The following is a 23,298-nucleotide window of genomic DNA, read 5'->3' as shown; positions in this document are numbered from 1 at the left end:
GGAAATACATTCTTACATAAAACTTTTATGTTTTTTCTCTCCTTTTAAGAGAGGACACTATACCTTACGTCAATATATCACAAAGTAAAATAAAACGTTAACTTTGCAACTTCCTATCTTTTTATAGTAAAGTTCCTAGGTCTCAAGTTTTTAATTCACAATCAAATTTTTGTACTAACTACATGGCATACGAAGACGACTAACATAAAATATTTTGCCCCATGTTGGTAACAGTTATTACTTCTGGGAAGGGGACTGGGAGGGAGTCAGTGGTCAAAATGAATTAGGATTATCTGCAGTACTACAATTTGAAATTTTTTTATAAAAAGACAAAAATTCATGTATTACTTACACAATTAAAAAACAAACAAGCTCTTAAAACTGTACTTGGCTAGTGCACATTCTCAGAAATTCTTAAGTTTCAAAGATGGGTCTTTCAACTTTAGCTCAAATTTCATTTGAAAATGCTATAGTACTGTTTAATCTACAACTTAGCAACTAAGAATTATAAAATAATTAAACTCAATTTTCAATGGCTGAAATTTAAAACACAAACAAACAAACAAACAAAAACAACCCCAGGATGCCTGGATGGCACAGTGGGGTAAGACTCTTGATTTCCGCTCGGGTCAAGATTCCAGAGTTGAGCCCCCAAGTTAGGCCCTGCGCTGAGCATGTAACCTACTTAAGATTTTCTACCTCCCCTTGTGCTCCCTCTGTCTCCCCAGTGCTTAAAAAAAAAAAAAAAAAGGCAACGACTGAACTTTATGAGTTAGTGACAAAAGAAAATATGTTGAACTACAAAAATGTAAAGATTCATAAATGAAAACCATTTTCCAACTTTAACAGCTACATACACGATGCTGAGTTTACTTTAATAATAATTCCTATGTGTAAAAGGAAAAAAACTGCCACTAAATGCAAAAATTTTGTCTTAATAAAAATAAAATTATTTGAAAAAAAAGTTCTCACACCAAGTTATGGGTTTCTGATACTGTTACACAAAGAAGTGATATTTATGTAAATTTTTTTTGTTTAAAAGTGCAATTGACTTTTACTTTAAAAACAAAAAAACTTAGGGGCGCCTGGGTGGCGCAGTCGGTTAAGCGTCCGACTTCAGCCAGGTCACGATCTCGCAGTCCGTGAGTTCGAGCCCCGCGTCGGGCTCTGGGCTGATGGCTCAGAGCCTGGAGCCTGTTTCCGATTCTGTGTCTCCCTCTCTCTCTGCCCCTCCCCCGTTCATGCTCTGTCTCTCTCTGTCCCAAAAATAAATAAACGTTGAAAAAAAAAAAATTAAAAAAAAAAAACAAAAAAACTTAGCACGGGGAACTTTTGGAAATCGTAATTATAAACCTCAACTAAAGGCCTTTCAATGAAATAATGTATGATGACTATAGTATTATATGCAAACAATGAAAATTACAAAATTTTCTTAAAAAGACATGATAGAGAGACATTCTCTCTCAAGGGTCGCTCATAACCACCAAGAGCCTTTATCTAATCCTTACCCTACTCTGCCTCTCTCTAGTTGTTGACATTAAAAGATCTCCTGGCCTTCTGAGATGTGAATCTCTCCTATCTCTGTTCCTACATCCTTGATAAATTTTATCAATCTTCATTGAAGCCTCATTTTCCCTGAGTTTTCCTTATCTGCTCCCAGGGCAATTTCATTGGTTCCTGCAGAGTCTTCAAGTATCACTTAATGCTAATGACTCTCAAATTCACATCTCAAGCCCTTCTCTCTAAGCTTCAGATCTGTATTTCCAACAGTCAACTAAAGTGTCCACCAAGATGTTTCCCAGGTAATACAAGTTTAACTTGTTTGAAATCAAAGTCATCCTTTCCTCTTCCCATCCTGCTGTGTTCTTTATCTCAGTTAATGATGGCCATAGAAACAATACCATTTTTAACTTTCCTTTCTCACCATCCTGCATCCCCTTATAGCCCCTAAACCCTACTTGAAGCTTCTTCAGTGAAGTACATGCACTCATTCACATTCCCACTGCCACTGCCCTTTGCATCTCATTTGATTATAGCCTCCCTGACTCTAATTTCTCTACTCTAAACCATAAACTACAGATCACATATGTACAGTGTGTGTATATATACTTTAAAAGAACATATATACATATATATACATTTACATATGTAATCTATAGACACTGAGTTTGTATTTTGGAAGTTACTGCTGTAGGCCATAAAAAGTTGTTAAACTACAAAAGTATTCATGTATACATAGTCATATATAATTTTTAAAATGTTTTTCTTTTTTTTTTTTTTTTTAAGTTTTCTCATTCTTAAAAGGTTCAACATTACTGTCTATAGGATGAAGTCCAAACTTCTAAGCATGGTTTTTAGGGTCCATCACAACTTGGTCCCAATTTATATTCCCAGTTTCACTTCTACCACCCTCTTCCTAAGTAATTTATATATTCCAGTAGATACACCACAAACATGATTTGTTTTTTCTCCTCTAATTCTGCGAATCCCTATAATCTGGCAATTTCTTACTTTTCCTACTTAGGTAGTCTGTTAATCCTCCACCAAACAAGATTACCTGTTGTCTGTGTTCTCAAGTACTTTGTTCATATCTCTAGCCCAGATCCAATTACAATAAATTAGAATTAGAGTACAAGTGTGCCTCTCTGATAGCCTGGGAATAACCTGAGTTGTCTTCTTTGTATGACACACAGAAGTGTTTGTAAATGTTGGTTTCACTGAATTGAGGATGGGACCTCAGGGGTCTGCTAGAAAGAAAAGAATCTGCATATACATAAAGAACTCAGAAGAAGAAAGACAACTAGGATAATACAAAGTCATTAAACTCAAACTGTATTTTCTCTGGCTTTCAACAAGCTGAAAAAGCAATCAAAAAGAGTCAAATATGGGGCGCCTGGGTGGCGCAGTCGGTTAAGCGTCCGACTTCAGCCAGGTCAGGATCTCGCGGTGAGTTCGAGCCCCGCATCAGGCTCTGGGCTGATGGCTCAGGGCCTGGAGCCTGTTTCCGATTCTGTGTCTCCCTCTCTCTCTGCCCCTCCCCCGTTCATGCTTTGTCTCTCTCTGTCCCAAAAATAAATAAACGTTGAAAAAAAAAAAATTTTAAAAAAAAAAAAGAGTCAAATATGACAAAGAGGCAGATAAGGATTCAACACTATGAAAATGCCTTTTGTGACAAAGAGAAAGTATTTGTTATGTGTACAGCTGACAAAAGTTAACATATTTAACAAATAAGTACGCATAAAAGTAAACAAATCCATCCAAATGAAAAATGGGCATGACAATGAAAAACTAGTTTATAGAAGAAAAATATAAGACTAATAAACATACAAAAAATTCAACAAATTCATTGATAATCAAAAAAATACAAGTCAAAAAATACTATTTTTCACCTATCAAATTGGGAGAAACTTTTTTCAATGCCAATATCCAAGAATATCCATGATATGGTGAAATGATTATGCCCAGGCCATATTTGGGGGAATTTAAATTACCATAGTATTTCTGGGGGCCAATGTAAAAAACACAGAGAGAAGAAATTTTTAAAATATTCATATCTTGGGGCACCTGGGTGGCTCAGTCAGTTAACCATCCAACTCTTAATTTTGGTTCAGGTGGGATCAAGCCCAGCATCAGACTCTGTACTGACAGTGTGGAGCCTACTTAGGATTCTCTCTCTCCTTCTCTCCCTGCACCCACACCCCCCCCCCACCAGCTTATGCCTTTGCCTGTGCATGTGCATGCACTCTCTAAGTAAATGAATAAACTTTTAAAAATAAATAAATAAAAATATTCATATCCTTTAACCCAGTATTTTCACTTCTAGGAATTTATTCTAAGAAAAAGAGACATACTAAGATGTATGCAAGAAGGATGTTCATACCAACACCATTTTTTTTAAGTCTATTTATTTATTTTGAGAGAGTAAGAGAGCACAAGCAGGGGAGGGGCAGGGAGAGAGGAAGAGAGAGAGAATCTGAAGCAGGCTCTGCACTGTCAGCACAGAATCAGATGCAGGGCTCGAACTCACAAATCTTGAGATCGTGACCCGAGCTGAAATCAAGAGTCGGATGTTCAACCAACTGAGCCACCCAGGTGCCCCAGGAGCTCATAGCAACACCATTTAGAGAATCAACAATCTGAAAACATAAGTGTTCACCAACAAAGAGGTGGTTAAAACAGTGTATTTCTTTACAGAGGATATTTAACAAATAATTTTTAAAAACACTTAATGACAAGGGAAAAGGATCATTAGATGAAAAAAGGAAAAAACTGAATAGTGCAATGTAATAATATAAATACAGAAAATAAAGGGAAGAAATATACAAATTATTAACTAGTTATTCCTGTGCACAGCCACTACTGATCACTAAGAACATGTAATAGCTTTAGAATTAAAAATATATATACTGTTTTTAAAGGTTATTTGATTTCCTCTAAAAGGATTCTAGCAAACTTCAAAAAAGGTTTGTCAGGAAAATATAGAAGCCAGATTACAAAGATTTAAAAACAAAGTAACAGTAAGCAGAAGGATACAAACCATTTGTTAAGAAGTTCAACAGCAAAAGCGGAAACACATTAGATGGTAGTTAAGAGAGGACAAAGTCAAATAAATCATTTAAAAAAGTCAAATTAACCATTTAAACTGTAGAAGACTTGAGCATATTTCCAATCAGAAAGGAGAAATGGAAATGACGAAATTCACAATACTAAAAAGCAAGAGGATAATACATGCAAATTACAGACCTCTACCTGTTATTAAAATACAGACAATGGTACAAAGACCATGAATCTGACACATACATGTCCATTTAGCTTTGTTCTACTCCATGCCCACAGAGCATACCCCAGCCTTAGACAATTATTTAAGAAATAGAGTTCATGGTCACCAATAGAGCCAGAGAGAAAACATACGTCTACATTAAAGCAAATTATTACTTCTATTAAAAAAGCTTCAAAAATAAATGTTCTTTGGGAGATCAAATACTGCGATCTTTGTATAAAAACATTCTTTGAACCATTCAGCAAATACTTACCAAGCTTTTACTAAATGTAAGGCACTCTGTGAGTGATGGTCTCTACCGTCATAAATACCCTATTAGACAAGATACTAAACAAAAAACTGATGAACAAGTGTAATGAATACTAACGAAAATGGCCCTACAGGTACTTTGGAAACATGACACCATGATTAGGGGGAGATCAGTCACGACACCTCCAAAGCATTACCTAAGCTGAGCATACAAATTAAAAGTAAGATTCACAAACAAACATGAAGAGTAAAGGATTAGAAATACTGAACATGTATTATTTTGTTGTTTTCAATGCTTTATATTTAGAGAAAGAATTAACAGAAACACCAACACTGTGATTAAAGATAATTATGAACAGTACATACCTATACGAAGGTCTCTTTGTAAAACATTCTTATCATAAACATAGAAAGACAAATACTGGAAAGTTCTTGGAATCTCAAAGTAAAATTCTTCACTGAAAAATGGGCTAGAGAGAAAGGGGGAAAAGCTCATTAAATTTAAATTTGACAGTGTCCTCAAACAGTATTTTCAATAAAATAAATTACAGACTAAAACATCATAGGGAAAAGCTTCAAAAGCCCAAAATTATTCTCTATGCTAAGTTCCAACTAAACCTTATACAAACCAAACTGAACTCTGAGAGGACCTCAATTGCTAGGCTGAGCTCTGAACAGCTTTTCAGAAGTCCTATGGACAGAAGACCCAATTATTGCCTAGGGTCATGTCCACCTCAAGTGGACACAATGAGCTGAGGAGAGTGTGCTTCACAACATCATCATCTCAGAAATATTTATAGCTTTATTAATCACAATTGACAACACAAAAGGATAATGTTTTGAAAAGTATTATTTTAAAATATACTTAAGAAATTACAATGGGTTATTTTGAATCAACTTAAGTTATACATTACATATAATGAAATCCAATTTAAAGTACAGAGGTTAATGATTTGACAAATTTATAAACCTGTGTCATCTCCATCCCAGTCAACACGTAGTAACACTTCTGTCTCCCAGAAGGTTTCTGTATACTCCTCTGCAGTTATCCCACCACACCTGACACAGGCAAACCAGTGATCTGATTTCTATTATACAGATCTGTCAAAGAATCCCATATAAATAGAATTAAATAGTATGTACTCTTGTGTCTAGCTTCTCTCACTCAGCTTAACAACTGAGATTTTTCCATTTTGCTCATGTGTTTTAATTGCTGCATAATATTCCCTTCATGAATATTCCACAATCTATTCTCCCAGTCATGTCATGCAAGTTGTTTCTAATTTGGGCTGTTAAAAAGAAAGCTGCTATAACATTTTTATAGAAGGTTTTTTCTGAACATATGCTTTCAATTATTTTGGGTAGACAGCTAAAAGAGTGGAATTGTTAAGTTAAAAGGTAGATGAATTTTTAATTTATAAGAAACTGCTGTCAAACTGTTTTCCAACACCTGTGTCCCAAACAAAAGTGTACCGCTTACACTTTTACCAGCAATGCAGGAGGGCTCAAGTTATTTCATTGTCAAATTTGCTACTGAAAGTCTTTTTAAAATTAGCTATTCTAGTGAATGTGATATGATAAATTTTTACACCTGTGAAATTTCTACCCCAGTCAAGATACAGAACATTTCTATCTCCCCAGACAGTTCCCTTGTGCAATCACCTCCTCCATACTGTCACAAAAACCAGTGATCTGATTTCGATCATGACACATTTGTTCAAGAATCTATAGTGACAGAAATGGTCTTAAACTGCATTTCCCTGATGGCTAATGATGCTGAATATTTTTCATGTGCTTGTTGGCCATTTGTATATATTCTTTTGGGAAATATCTATTCATGTTTTCTCCACATATTTTAAATGGGCTATCTGTCTTATTGGTTTTGTTTTCATTTTTAAGTAAGTTCTAGATACAAGTCCTTTGTCAGAATATTTTCTCCCAGCTGTGGATGGCCATTTCATTTTCTTGACAATGTCTGTTGAAGAGCAGAAGGCTCTGATTTTGATGAAATCCGGTTTCTCAATTTTCTTCTTTTATGACTAGTGATTTCTACATCCTAAGTTAAGAATTCTTTGCCTATCCCCAAGTTGCTAAGATTTTCTCCTATGAAACCACTTATTTTTTTAATGTTTATTTAAACTTTTAAAAAATGTTTTTATTTATTTTTGAGAGACCGAGACAGAGCATGAGTATGGCAGGGGCAGAGAGAGAGGGACACACATAATCTGAAGCAGGCCCCAGGCTCTGAGCTGTCAGCACAGAGTCCGATGCGGTGCTCAAACTCATGGACCATGAGATCATGACCTGAGCCAAAGTCAGACACTTAACTGACTGAGCCACCCAGGTGCCCAATGTTTATTTATTTTTGAGAGAGACAGTACCAGCAGGGGAGGGGCAGAAAGAGAAGGAGACACAGAATCTGAAGCAGGCTCCAGGCTCTGAACTGCCAGCAAAGAGCCTGATGCGGAATTCGAACCCACAAACTGAGAGATCATGACCTGAGCTGAAGTCAGACACTTAACTGACTGACTCACCCAGGTGCCCCCAAACAACTCATTTTTATAAGTTTATTTTAAGAATGTTATTTTGATGTTTAAATTCTTCTATAAAGACATGAATCTCTGAAATGTTAGTAACTATCTTTGTCAAGATCACTTCTTTCCTAAGAATGTTTAAAGAAATAAAGGATTCTTTGAAAATGTCACCAAAAAATGCAATCTCTTTAGGATGTCACAACTTAAAAAAAGAAACTGAAATACAAAGGAAAATACTCTTACAGAAGTTATTTCTGACCTTGTCCAGAAAACAGCTGACTCAGCTTTTTAGTTGTTTATAACGCCTGGTTAACTTTTGCCAATATGTTTTCCACTTCAAATGTAATAAACTTTTACAAGTTGGTCTATCAAAATAACTGGAGTCCTCTAATTAATCTCAACATAAAAACTGATACAAAAACAACTATTAGGCAAAGACATGACATGTTTAGGTATTTTCTCCTTTGCATCATTTTATAAACAATTATAAAATTGAGGATTTCCTTTATATGTCACATGCACGCACTCAAATGTTATTTTTAAAATACATTATAAAACCAAGTAAGAATACCACAGAACTATCCACTAAACCATCTGTTATCACTATATCACCACAATTGCAGCAAGTTAATCCCCACATCTGGGTGCCCACATCTTTAATTAATTAACTAATCAATCTATCTGAAGAAAACTTCAATGAGATTGGTAAGCAGCAATGACCAGACTTACACAGTTTTTAAAACAACACTCTATTGCTATCATTGACGTATGATCATGCATATGACTCTTAAGGAAATTCCTGGGATGGGAAAGAAAAGCACTAGGCACAAGCAGTATTGCTATTTCTCAGTTTGTTTATACCATTCACTCTTCAAAAGGATTTGAGGTAGAAATGTGGGAGCTATAGATTTCATATAGGACTCTTCCTTACCCATTATGAAAACCTGTATCCAGGCTGCCTATAAAAACTGTACTATCCAGAACCCATAAGATCTAAATGGTATCTACTGACTTATCAAAATAAGGGGAACAAACACTGACATGAAAGCCAGGGGGGCAAAGCTTTATATTACAGATTCTTTCACCTTATTCCACAAGGAAAATGCTAGGGGGCACCTAGAATCCAAGAAGCACCTAATCTAACATGTGAAATAACCTAAGGTAACCACTGTTAGTCTTAAAATACCTTCCAAGTTGCTATGCATCTAGAAAAATAATTTAAGATGGATAAAAATAATTGGTTTCATCATCTTTCCACAACACAAATATCTACAAAGGCAAGAGTTAAAAAAAAAAAAAAAAGTAAGCTAATTTTAGTCACTAATTTACAAAGCTACATATTTGAAACTACCACAAGTATTCAATTTATGGACAATTACTAGCTCTGTATATCACTGATTTTTGTGCGATATGGAATCAGTGTACATTGAGTAACAAACTAAGAGTTGTAACAGTTTCAGGTTCCAATCTCCAGTTTGCTTCCAACTTCCTATATTATACACACAAATTATTCAGCCTTTTGGTGACTCGGTTTCATCATGCATAACATATAAATAACAAAATTCTAATACAACAGGGACAGATGATTTATGACTAAAGACATGAAGTATATTACTTTAAATTTTGGGGGGGGTTACTGAAGTACTTTCAGCTTTACACAATCCTTTCCTATGAAGAACACTAGAGACATTCAAAATTATAACCACGGACAATAAAGATAAAAGGGGAAAAGTCTCAGAGAAAAAAGGGCAAGTTTAAAGAAAATAGATTATGAAAAAGAACACCAAAAAATAGATTTCCTAGGGGTGCCTGGGTGGCTCAGTCAGTTAAGCATCTGACTCTTGGTTTGAGGATCTCACAGTTGGTGAGTTCGAGCCCTGCCTTTGGGCTCTGCTCTGACACTGCAGAGCCTGCTTGGGAATTCTCTCTCTCCCTCTGTCTCTATCCCTCTCTTGCTCATGCTCTCTCTCAAAGTGAATAAACTCTTAAAACCAGATTCCCCAAAAAGTTTACAGGAGTCATGACACTTAGTAATTCATTCATCACACGTTCATTCCAACAACTCCCCATGCCTTTATTTTGACTCTTATCTCTGTCCAAGACTGCGCCCTGTCAGCACAGCTCTGTGCTAGAATTATGCCCACAAATGCTATTACAGGGCAGAGGTGGCACACTCTAATTTTATGAATTAGAATTTATTATGATACTCTCAAAGTGCTATTACACTTTCCAAAAATGAGAAATTTACGTAAGAATCCATTCCCTGACAATGACTTATACAACTCTCAGAAGTAATTTATTCTCAAGAGAAATAAAATAATGAGGTACTCTGAGAAAAGTTCAAATAAATAGGCACAATTTAGCCTAGAGAACAAACTGAGGTGTACTGATAGTTGTTTTCAAAAACTTGAAAGATGTCATGTCAAAGACAGATTAAGGTGTTTTCCAGAAATCCAAGGCAGGATTAGGAACAATTAAAAGGAAGATATATTTTGAAGCAATGAAAAGCCACATGAAAGCCAGCACTGCATCTATCTTGTTCTCATGAATATAGGAATAAACAGCACCCAGCCAGCTCTTGGCATACAGTAGGTTCTCCTTTTGATAGACATTATTTCACTAAATGTAAGAGTTTCCTAAGGATCAGAATAGTTCTAAGAATAGTCTGCTTAAAAGCAATGAACTCCTTGGTCACTGGAACAAACATTATTAAGCAAATGTCAGATGACCTCTTATCAACGATAATTGTCAGAAGGAACAAACCATAAGGCAGTTGATTAGTCCAGCTCAAAAAACATTAAAGCTCCCTCAAACTCTGAGATTCTGTAATTCTAAAAACAAATCCAGGGGCGCCTGGCGGCGCAGTCGGCTAATCACCCAACTTCGGTTCAGGTCTTGATCTCGTGGTTCATGAGTTCAAGGCCTGCATTGAGCTCTGTGCTAACAACTCAGAACCTGGAGCCTGCTTTGGATTCTGTGTCTCCCTCTCTTTCTGCCCCTGCCCTGTTTCACTCTGTCTCTGTCTCTCTCTCTCTCAAAAATAAATAATAAACATTAAAAAAAATTTTAATAATAAAAATGAAAATAAAAAATCCAGAATGTAAAAGAAAAGTTTCAGGGGCGCCTGGGTGGCTCAGTCGGTTAAGCGTCTGACTTCAGCTCAGGTCACGATCTCACGTTCTGTGAGTTCGAGCCCTGCGTCAGGCTCTGGGCTGATGGCTCAGAGCCTGGAGCCTGCTTCCGGTTCTGTGTCTCCCTCTCTCTCTGCCCCTCCCCCGTTCATGCTCTGTCTCTCTCTGTCTCAAAAATAAATAAACGTTAAAAAAAATTTTTTTTTTTTTTTAAAAAGAAAAGTTTCAGATAAACGAAGTATTCTTGATGATTACAGTCTGGAAAAAGTATAAAATTTATTTATTAATATATATCATATGAAAGATAATTTATGAATTTTTTTACAAACCTTAAAGACTTTTCAACAACTTGGGTACGATAAACTTCTTCCTGGTCCAAATTTATGGTGCAGAAACAATCTCTCATTTTGTTGGGTCCAAGATATGGCAATAAATTTTTTGCTTCACCTGTTGGCACAAAAATTAAAATTGGTGTTAAATACCACCAGCTGCTTCATGCTAAGCCTTATAAAGGATGAATTCAATTCAAAAGAATATTCTAGAGGTAGCACAAAAAAACTCCTGATTATAGAAAGAAGCTGATCAATTTGGGCTAAAGGCATCCAGTGATGGGGCACCTAAGCGGCTCAGTCAGTTAAGCACTGGACTTTGGCTCAGGTCATGATCTCACGGTTCATGACTTCGAGTCCCACATCAGGATCTCTGCTGTCAGCAGGGAGTCCACTTGGGATCCTCTGTTTCCCCCTCTCTGCCAGTCCCCTGCTCAAGCACACATGCTCTCTCTCAACAATTAATAAACGTTGGGAAAAAAAAAAAAAAAGGTATCCAGTGAGACTGAAAAGAGGAGCTGGGTGTAAAGGGGAGTATGAGGTCATATTACATCATGGTGTCCCTGCTCGCGGAAAAGGGCAACTCCCCCACTTGTCCTCTCCATTCCAATCACCAGTGCCACTTCAAAGACTTGACTCCACAATTAATCCCTCTTTCCTGTATCATCAATTCTCCTCTCTAGTGGATCATTCCCATCAGAACGAAAACAAGCTTTAGTATTTCCCAATTTTAAAAGAGCACAAAAAGAAAAAAAATCTCCTGTGATTCCACATCCTTTCTTGTGGTATCATTCCATTTCTAGACTCTCTTTCATAGCAAATCTTCTCAAAAGCAATCATCTCTCGTCACTGTTTCTAATTTCTCACTTTCCATCCATTCTTCAACCCTCTCCCCAGTCAGCCAACTTCTAACTCCATGATGACACACAGCAACTGTTCTAGCTAGGGTTATCAATGCTTTCCATGTTGCCAAATCCAGTGGTCATTTCTCTGCCCTCATCATACCTGATCTGGTGGCACTATTTCATAATAGTGAACACTAACATCCCTCCTTAAAATGTCCTTTTCTTGGCTTCTCCAACACAATAATTTCTGGCTTTCCTCCTACATCCCTGGCCCTCTGTTGACTTCTTTCCCTCCTCACCTCTAAATGTTGCAATGCTTCAGGACTCAGATCTGGACCACCTTCTCTTCTTTGCCTGTGCAAACCCCTTCAAGTATGGTGTTAATGCAGTTGCTTCCTAGGTCTGCATTTCTAGGCCTGATCTCTCCTCCTCAACACTGGATGTGAATATCCAACTGCCTCCTTGGATATCCAGTAGGCATCTCGGATTTAACAAGTCCCCGACAAACCATCTGACTTCCTCCCCTAAAACATGCTCTTCCTACAGTCTACCACCATCTTACTCTCTTTTTCTCACCATCCTCCCCAAACCTCCCCCACATCCAACCCACCAGTAAATCCAGCAAACCTCCAAAACACATCTCAAATCCAACCAGTTCTCCTTGCCTTCGCTGGTATTCCCTTACAATCCACTTTCCACCAGTGTGATCATCTGAACATATTCTTCAGGTCGGTCACTCCCCTGCTCCAATACCATTCCATTTCACTTAGAATACAATCTGACTTCTAAATTCCCATTCTCATGATCCACACAGCCCTACCATTCTCTCCTCTCTGACCTCTTTTCTTCCCACTCTCTTCAGTGTTCACCCTTTTTTCATTCACCAACCATGCCAAACTTGGTCACGTGGAGGGCCTCTGCCTGGAATGCTCTAACTCTACATCTTCCCATGGCTGGCTCTGCTTTTCCTTCAGGTTTCAGCTTAAATTCTCCTCAGAGAAACCTTCCCCAACTATTCTGTCTCCAGTAGATAACCCTGCTACCATAGCCTACTTCTGTTTTCTTGAAAGCATTTATAACTATCTGAAACTGCTAATTTTTACATGTTTATTTTCTGGTTCTCTCATTCTTGAGGCCTGAGAACTTGTTGATCCCCAAAATCTAAAATAGTGACTGTCATACAGTAGATATTTGAGAAATACTTGAAGGAATACTAAAGGAAGCCAGGAAGTCTAATTTTGAAGTTCTTTTGAGATACTCATGGTCCAAAAGCACACACAAAAGTGTGCACTGAAATCAGACACCAGTGTACTAAATTCAGAAAGCAAGGTAGTTGGCTTAAGGGAAACAGCACTGCCCTAAGAATTATGAAATCAATGCTCCTGTTTTACCCCTGCTACTATGTATCTAAATGGCTTCACACAAATCACTAAAGCACGGCCTTCTTGATGGAAATTTGGGCTAGATAAACTCAAGTCTCTTTCTGCTTATCATTTGAAAACTAAACGCCACTTAAACCAATATATTTTAGCATAGTCTATCAGAAACTTAAGAAGCACCTATGAAAAATTCAATAAACAATTTTTTTATTACAATGAGAAAATCAATGAAAAGGCACCAGTAAGATACTCATTAAGCTTGTCATTGAGCCAACAAAACTAAAAGGCAACTGACAGAATGGGAAAAGATAGGACATAGCGGACAAAGGGCTAGTATCCAAAATCTATAAAGAACACACCAAACTCCACACCCGAAAAATAAATAATCCAGTGAAGAAATGGGCAGAAAACATGAATAGACACTTCTCTAAAGAAGACATCCAGATGGCCAAGAGGCACATGAAAAGATGCTCAACGTCGCTCCTCATCAGGGAAATACAAATCAAAACCACACTCAGATACCACCTCACGCCAGTCAGTGTGGCTAAAATGAACAAATCAGGAGACTATAGATGCTGGCGAGGATGTGGAGAAACGGGAACCCTCTTGCACTGTTGGTGGGAATGCAAACTGGTGCAGCCGCTCTGGAAAACAGTGTGGAGGTTCCTCAAAAAATTAAAAATAGACCTACCCTATGACCCAGCAGTAGCACTGCTAGGAATTTACCCAAGGGATACAGGAGTGCTGATGCATAGGGGCACTTGTACCCCAATGTTTAGAGCAGCACTTTCAACAATTGCCAAATTATGGAAAGAGCCTAAATGTCCATCAAATGATGAATGGAAAAAGAAGTTGTGGTTTATATACACAATGGAATACTACTTGGCAATGAGAAAGAATGAAATATGGCCTTTTGTAGCAACGTGGATGGAACTGGAGAGTGTTATGCCAAGTGAAATAAGTCATACAGAGAAGCATTTTCACTCTTACATGGATCCTGACAAACTTAACACAAGACCATGGGGGAGCGGGAGGGGGAAAAATGTTACAGAGAGGGAAGGAGGCAAATCATAAGAGACTCTTAAAAACTTAGAATAAACTGAGGGTTGATGGGGATGGGAGGGAGGGGAAGGTGGGTGATGGGCACTGAGGAGGGCACCTGTTGGGATGAGCACAGGCTGTTGTATAGAAACCAATTTGACAATAAATTTCATATTAAAAAAAAAAGCTTGTCATTGAGAGCTTAAAAGAAATTAAGTTACTACTTAGAGTAAATATACTTATATTCATCTCAACTCAGAATCAGGAATCTTTTAAATGATTCCAAAATTGCCTAATATGGGTTGGCCTTTACAAATAAACCAGTTTCCTAACAGGAAAAAATTATATGTTTTAATTTGTATCCATCCAGTCTCTTCCTGAAGCTAGATGTCGCTTCTCTTATCCAATCTCATCCATCTTGCCGAGCTCTCTCTACCCCATTCCCTCTCATTCCACAACACTGCCTATCAATTCTGATTGAAGCAGGTTGATTACTCTCAACCTTCTTCTCCTTTTTTTTTATTTTTATTTTTTAATTTATTTTTGAGAGAGAGAGACAGAGACAGAGCGCAAGCAGGGCAGGGGCAGAGAGACAGAGGGAGACACAGAATCTGAAACAGTCTCCAGGTTCTGTGCTGACGACACGGGGCTCAAACTTGGCAACAGCTAGATTATGACCTGAGCCTAAGTCAGACACTCAACCAACCAAGCCACCCAGGCGCGCCTCTTCTCCTTTAAGTCTTTTCTTCTTTGATGTCTCCTCTCTCTATAAATCCAGAAGGTATTTTCTTTTTAAACCCCAAATCCAAGTAGGTCACCAAAGGGCCTGGAATGTAAACAACTTTTAGAATTAAATCATAATAAATATGATCTATATCTAATGAGGGAATTTGGAACACTGAATCACTGCTCTTGAATATGTTCCCGTTTCATTCACATAAGTGCAGTTTGAGAACTATTTTGTGAATGTACATCTATTCCACTACCTGCCTTTTCAAGGGGGAGATAATAGCAATTACTTTGTGTACAGAATCCAATGAATGGTATCAGTTATCTACTAAGAATAAGTAAAAGCTTAAGGTCTATGTAATATATGAAACACACTCAACGTTGCTTCCTGTAAAAGCGATTATCATAATCTGTATTTGTTGAATATCTGTCACTAACTTGTATTCAAATAAACTACACTGAAGGTGAATTCTTCTGATCAATGCCCAGCTCATTAATCAATCATACAAGTATGTTGATAGATTCAGCTATCAAGACTTTAATTCCAAACTATATTGACACTCAAAAAAAAAAAAAAACACATCAAAATAATTAACTGCTACTCTATAAAAAAAATAATCAAAAGTAAAGTAACTAACAGTTTGAGAATAAAAATATTCTACCCATGATATCTCTAAGCAGAAAAATTATTTTAATGGTACACACTTTATATCAAGCTACACAGAGACAAAAGTGAGGAACTTTGAAAGACTGTACTTGTCTTGTGTGTGATACTTGTATAGGACCTCCCCTATGTTCTAATTATGGTATATAAGTAAGAAGGAAGAGAGGTAGGGAGAAAGAGAGAGGAAGGACAGAAGGACAGAAGGAGGGAAACACAACTATTGCTCTTTGAAAACTTACCCTATAACCTCTACTCCAATCCTTTCCGTCCGACTCACAGCTTGAACCTGCAATTGCCTTCTGATCCTATTTCTTTATTAGAACCCTAGGGGGTGCCTGGGTGGTTCAGTCAGTTAAGCGTCTGACTTCAGCTCAGGTCATGATCTCACGGTCCGTGAGTTCGAGCCCCGTGTCGGGCTCTGTGCTGACAGCTCGGAGCCTGGAGCCTGCTTCCGATTCTGTGTCTCCCTCTCTCTCTGACCCTCCCCCATCCATGCTCTTTCTCTCTCTGTCTCAAAAATAAATAAACATTACAAAAAATTTTTTTTAAAAAAAAAAACCCTCAAGGACAGTAATATTAAGTGCCACCAAATCAAATGATTGCTTGTTAGTTTCCAACTTATTTGACCATGCTTCAGCATTTGGTAACGCCAAACTTCCCTCAGTTTAGATAACTCATTCCAACAGTTTTGTTATGCCCTCTTTGAGACTTTCCATCCACTATCAACATTTTCAATATGAAGAAACTTTTGGCATCCACAGACCACTGAATCCATAGGTGGAGCACAAATTTTAGGTATTTTTTTAATATGTCATTATAAAATAATGAAAATATACTGAAAAACAAATACTTATGTTTCTCAAGATTATTTGATGGTATTATTTGTAATCTTTCTCAATTTATCTATATAGCCCATTTGATAATGGCTAGCCTTAAGGAGAATCGGGGTTTGTATCTGTGGTAGATATGGTGATCAGTGGTCATCACCCATTTCAACATCCTTTGGTATAGGACTTCCTGTACTGCAGATACTAGAAAGCTAGAAAGTACATTCCCCAACCTTTCTTACAGTTAGGGTTGTGGATATGATTTAAATTCCACCTATCAGTTGCACTCGCTAGAAATCTGGAGAGCAGAAGAGAAGGTAGGTTATATTTAGGCTGCTACTATGAAGTACGGTCACGGACACGTCCAAGTTTTGTGCAGCAGCGTTTCCTGAAGTCCTTGTATCCAGTCACAGGTTTCATAGGTATCAAGAAGGGCACAAGGCATCCATTCCGTCATACAGGTTGTGGCCGGTGTGGCTTGGCTCTGGAGCCAGCTGCAGTGACAACAGCTTACTAATGAAGATGGCTGCTTGGTGAAGGCTCTTTCCTAATAGTGGCAGGTTCCTAATCACAGCAGAAGTGGTAAGGTTCTCAGACAAGCAGCTAAAAGTTACAGTTTCCTAATTCTGTAGGTACCTTTGTGACCCTACAAGAGGTAGTAACTCCCTTGGTAGCCTAGCTGCAATGTGACTTTAGAATTTCATTCGTGAAAGTTCAACGTAGAGTCTGTTTCTTCAGTCAGAACTTCCAACAATTCTGTAAACCACTTAAAATAAGGGTAGTTAAGTGCCCAACTTCAAACCAGGTTATATCTCACAGTTTGTGAGTTCGAGTCCCTCGTTGGGCTCTGCACAAACAGTGTGGAGCCTGCTTAGGATTCTTTCCCTCTCTCTCTGCCCCTCCCCGACTTGCACACTCTCTAAATAAATAAATAAATAAATAAATAAATAAATAAATAAATAATCTTCATTAAATCTCTTTCTGCTTAAACTAGCTAGAGTTGATTCTGTAACTTAATCCCGACTGGTTTGTTTTCTTGCCCTATATTTCTAACAAATTAAAAAATCCCATCTCACATTACTGGTCATCAGAGTATGGTAAATCTTTCAGCTACATGTGGCTACCTGGATCACACATGGACTCAAAAATTATAAAGCAATACCTCACCAAAAACTACTTTCATTGTTCCATTAGATAGTGAATTGAGTACCATAGCACACTCAAAAAGTGAATGCTTCAACTTGGGAAATGTAGACAAACGGATCTTTTTTTTTTTTTTAATAAGTTAAATTTTGCTTTGTTTTGTATTCATTTAAATCCAAGTTGGTTAACATATAGTGTAATAATGACTTCAGGAGTAGAATTCAGTGATTCATCACTTACATACAACACCCAATGCTCATGACAAGTGCCCTCCCTAATGCCCATCACCCCTTTAGCGTATACCCCACCCAACACCCCTCCGGCAACCCTCAGTTTGTTCTCTGTATTTAAGAGTCTCTTATGGTTTGCCTCCCTCACTGTTTTTATCTTATTTTTCCTTCCGTTCCCCTATATTCATCTGTTTTCTTTCTTAAATACCACATATGACTGAAATCATGTTTTTGTCTTTCTCTGACTGACCCATTTCCCTTAGCATAATATACTCTAGTTCCATCTACACTGTTGCAAATGGCAAGATTTCATTCTTTCTGATTACTATGTAATATTCCATTGTATATTACACATACACACACACACACACACACACACACACACACCTTCTTTACCCATACGTCAGTCAATGGACATTTGGGCTCTTTCCAAATTTGGCTATTGTGGAGGCAAATGGATCTTAATTCTCTTATTTCTGTAACTGCCTTTCAAAAATTTCTTCATTTCCTACTGCAGTATGTGGATGTCATTTTTTAAATATGCTCAGTAATACAGTACCATGTTCATGAATTTGGGAGTGCCAAATTCTCAATACTGAAACCATGTAGACCATTTTGGGTACCTCCAGCTCATCCTTAAATTTACACATCGGATCTTGACCCTAAAGAAATAAGATTAAAGTATTCAAGACATTCAATATATTGCTAAGATATGACACTTGAGCAAGACAACTGAAAAAATGGAGATGCGTTTTACTTGCATCTGAATGAAAAAAGAAATGTTTTTAGGTTATCCCTCATTTTAAAAGTGCTATGCATGCCAGGATGCAGGATGCTGCAATATGCAAAGGCACATATTTGTCATACAAAGATAGCTGTATTGGCCCTACAGCAAACAGTACAGATCTGGTTATATGTACAAAGATCACCATTTCCTTCAACAATGAATCAAGATCAGGAAGTGTATTTTTTTTTAATGTTTATTTTGAGAGAGAGAGAGAGAGAGAGAGCACACAAGAGTGGGGAAGGGGCAGAGAGAGAAAGAGAGAGAGAATCTCAAGTAGGCTCTGAACTGTCAGCGCATGGCCCAACACAGGGCTCCATCCCACGACCGGGAGATCATGACCCAAGCTGAAATCAAGAGTCCGACGCTTAACTGACAGCCATCCTGGCACCCCAAGAAGTATATTATTGACAAAACAACTGTTCCTCTATTAAGAAAGAAAGCTGGCCTTCAAGCACAACATCTTTTCTTCTGTAACATCATTTCTTGTTGAATTCATAACTGATAATCTAATCCTCCACTGGGCATTTCTTCTCCCTCACAGATGTACTGCAAGTATGCCAAGAAATGAACCTTCACAATACACATCAGTGGTTTTGTCCAACCATAAAATGAAATAGCCTGTTGCCCATTCATGTGATAGTCATGGTCTCTCTGCATCACACATATCTTGCAACATCATATATATGTTAAATAAAATGCTGAGTTTAGCTTAGATCTCCATCCTTCACACAGTTGCCTTTTTAATATACAAAGTATTCCCCTTTCTCAAAAGTCTTCAATGATTCCACACTACCTGCCACTGCCCTTCTTACAGGATAAAAATCTAAAATTCCTTTGGCATAAAGACCCTTCATGGTGTACCACTGTCTACTACATGTTTGGCCTCATCTACTTACTGTTATGCTCCAACAGTACTCTACTTTCGGTTCCTTGAACACACAGTGTTCTCTCATGCCTTTATCTGCAATGCTATTTTCATTATATGGAATGCTTATACCTGTTTTTTTTTTTTTCCTCCAAAAAGCTCTGCTTAAAGGTACCTCTGTTTGTAAATTCTTCCCTCAATTTCTACCTAGTCATGTCACTCTTTCCTCTATTTCATATTGCATCTTATATGTATTTCAACTACAATGATCATATTGTATTGCACTTGTTGCACTTCATTCAACAAATAAAATTTACCTACAACATGCCAGGCACTTTTTTAAATGCAGGAAATAGAACAAAGAATAAAAGTAGGTCTCTGCCCACACGGAACTATTGTACAATCTAAACAGGGGAGACAAACATCATAAACTCTTAAGTAAGTATATAATATTTATTGCCATAAAAGAAAACAAAGTAGGGTAAGAGACTTAGGGAATGCCAGGCCCAAAAGATAAAGAGAGAGAGAGCAATGTTACTTTATATAGGGATCAAGGAAGGCCTTTCTATTAGGACATTGGTTTTTTTAATGTTTATTTATTTTTGAGAAAGACAGCAAGCACAAGTGGGAGGGGGCAAAGAGAGAGGGACAGAGAGAGAGGGAGACAGAGGATCTGAAGCAGGCTTTGCACTCTCAGTACACAGCCTGATACAGGGCCCAAACTCACCAACCATGAAATCATGACCTGAGCCAAAGTTGGACGCTAAACCAACTGAGCCACCCAGGTGCCCCTCTATTAAGATATCTGAACAGATACCTGCATGACGTCAATGAGGGAATGAGTCATGCAGATAGATATCTGGGGAAAGAGATGGATAGGCAGAAAGAATAAAATATGCCAAGGCCCTAGAAAGGACAGTTTGCACATTGAAGAAATAGCAAGGATGCAAGTATGGCTCTAAAACAATAAGCAAAGTGGGAAGAGGGAGGAAATGGTAAGAGATGAGGTAGAGGTGAGGAAGCAGATTAAATAGGGTCTTGTAGGCCATGGAAAGTCTGGAGTTTTTCCTGAGTGACATGGGAAGCTACTGAAAGATCTAAGCAGAAGAATGGCATGATTTAACTTTTGTTTGAGAAGAATCACTGCAGAGGGAAAAGGGTGGAAGCAAGAAAGTAGAGAGAAGGCTACTGTAGTGATCTTGATTAGAGATAATCTAGACCAGGGGAGCAAACGTGGCATGCAGAGAAGTGGTCAACTGGGCATGTATTTTGAAGATTAAGCCAACAGGATTTTTTATATTTTGGATGTGGGTATAAGAGAGGAAAAGGGGTTAAGGAAGACCTCTTAAGAGTTTCAGCCTGAACAGCTGGGTGAACAGAGATGCCACTTCCAGAAGGAGGAGCCTCTTATTAGAAGAGGGATATCAAGAGTTTTTCCTGGGCATATTAAATCTGAGATGCCTATTACACATCAAAGTGCAAATGTCAAGAGGACAGAAAAGTCCTGGCTAGAGTAAAACTTGAGAATTATCAGCAAGTACATAATAATTATAAAACCACAAGACTATACAAGATCGCAAGGAGATTAAATATGGATAGGAAAGAAAGGAGATTTGAAGACTGAGCCTTAAAGCCTTCCAACCATTTTTAGTAGAGATGAGAAGGAACCAACAAAGGAGACTACTATGTATCTTTCCACCAAACTACAAACTTAAGGGAAGGCACCAATTCTTAGTACGATGCTTAGCTTATAATAGATAATCAAATATCTACTGAATAAGTATGAGTGTGTGTGTGTGTGTGTGTATGTGTGTGTTTACAATTTACCATGGGCAAAAAGGAGGTTTTGCTATCACATCACAAATTATAAAATTGCATTTATCTTTTTTCCAGTTGATACAAGTTGATCTATGTCAATTGCTCTAAAAGTTAAAAAAAAAAAAAGTTTCCTGTATACAGTTATCAAAAGCACTAAATACAAGAATCTTTACAGTGTTAACACAGAGATATCACATTGAAAACAAACCAATCCTGAAATTCACACACTCAAATATTTACTGAGTATGTGTAACTAAGATGCTAGAGATACAACAGTGAGAAAAATAGATAAAACTGTCATTGAGCTAACACAAATGGACAAACAATAAATAAGTAAGTAAAGAGGATGTGTTATGTAATAACTGTTAAGGAGGAATGAGCACCACACAAATGGTGGTGGGGGGGGGGGGCAGGGTGGAAGGTTCCACTGAGAAGGTAACTTCTGCATAAATACCTGAAGGAAGCGGGAGACAAGTAAATATTTTGTAGGGAAAAAAAAAAAAAAAAAAAAAGAATGGTGCTTTTAGTCAATGGCAAAAAGTAAACAGTTTAAACCAAGAAGATAAATACCACTGGGAATCAAAACTGATAACTTAGATTAACAAAAATAAAAAGATGGCCAACTCTCTGTGTACAAATTCATTGGTTCTACACAAAGGTCACCAGATAGTAATCAGATCCTACCATACAAATTCTACTTAGGACTAGAATTCCAAATACCAAGCTGGCAGGTAGAGATTCTGCTGTATATGCTTCTAGACACGTACTGAGTTTGCACATATGTGCTTATGCGTATGTTGGAGGGGGCTGTGTGCATGCATTTATACCTGTAGGTCTGTATGTATTTGTGTGTCCTAGAGGAGGACACTACTGGGATAAGTAAGAAAAAAAGCCAAATATTTATCTAATTGGATGCTCCAAGACAGTGCTAAATATTTTCTCAAATATCTCATTTAATGTTTACAACAACCTTCAGAGGTAAGCATTACTGTTCCCTTTTATAAATTAAAAAACAAAAACAAAAAACATTCAGCTACATGGCTGGAAAGGTGATTTGACAAACCAAATTCCAAAGCCTAGTCTTTCCTTTTCACTCTTAATATCTTCCTGAACACAGCAGTGCTGAGAGGAATAGAGAAAGCTGTTCCTTTCTGAAATTACCCTCAGGTACCAACAGATCCAAGCCTAGTTCAAGGGATTACAAAGAACAAACACAGATCCCAGTGGGATTAATCCCTAAGACAAACTACAAAGGGCCAGGGTCCTAAACCAGATGATCCTAAAATAAAGATTATTTAGGGTGGAAGGAAAACTAAATCATAATAGTAACTACCATTTACTGAATAAATTAATACATTACACATACACATTACACATAGCAGATGTTTTTTAAGGGCCTTCATATAAATTACCTCACAATCTTCACAGTAACTTCTTATGAGTGATTTTTTTTTTTTTTTCAAAATACAGATATTGGGGGTGGAGGGAAAACATTCCAGGAGTAAGGCACAATGTAAACAAGTTCCGAAGGGGGGGAACAGGAGCAGCACCTTCAAGGAGGCAATGAATAGCACAAACTTGCTAAAGCATAAAGGGAGATGAAAGTAGAATAAGCAGAGATAAGATTGTAAAGAAAAGGTCGAATCAACAGAACCTGAAATGCCAAGCTAAAAAGTTTTAACTTTCTTCAGTAGGCAACAAGGATCACTAAAGGTTTCTGTGTGGTCAGATTTTATGCTTCAGGAAAATTACTCTGACAGTTAGAGGGCCTAAACTAAGGTACTGAAAGAGCTAATGGGAGGAAAAGAAAACTGGAAGAAATACTACAGAGATGTAATTCACAGAACTTGGCCTGAGTGACTCAGGATATGATGTTCTAATAAGAAGAGCAAGCTGAACAGAGCATTAGAACTTTAGATGGGGAAAAGAAAAAAATATGCAAACTTT

General features: G+C 37.5%; 1 protein-coding gene across 4 annotated transcripts in view; it reads right to left on the bottom strand.

Moving 5' to 3' along the window:
* RASA2 (RAS p21 protein activator 2) overlaps positions 1–23,298 on the bottom strand; it is a 122,720-nt gene that overhangs the window by 84,719 nt on the left and 14,703 nt on the right. For all 4 annotated transcript variants that reach the window (XR_007155578.1, XR_007155579.1, XM_047874667.1 and 1 more), the window contains exons 2-3: positions 11,024–11,141; positions 5,396–5,499 (exon numbers count right to left, since the gene is read on the bottom strand). Coding sequence is in view for 2 of the 4 variants with exons in the window: in XM_047874667.1 (XP_047730623.1) it covers positions 5,396–5,499; positions 11,024–11,141 (222 nt within the window). In the remaining 2 variants the exon portion in view is untranslated. The remainder of the gene's footprint in view (positions 1–5,395; positions 5,500–11,023; positions 11,142–23,298) is intronic.

This window comes from Prionailurus viverrinus, chromosome C2 (assembly GCF_022837055.1).
Source record: "Prionailurus viverrinus isolate Anna chromosome C2, UM_Priviv_1.0, whole genome shotgun sequence".
Lineage (NCBI taxonomy): Eukaryota > Metazoa > Chordata > Mammalia > Carnivora > Felidae > Prionailurus > Prionailurus viverrinus.
This window is presented reverse-complemented; position numbering and strand designations above follow the sequence as displayed.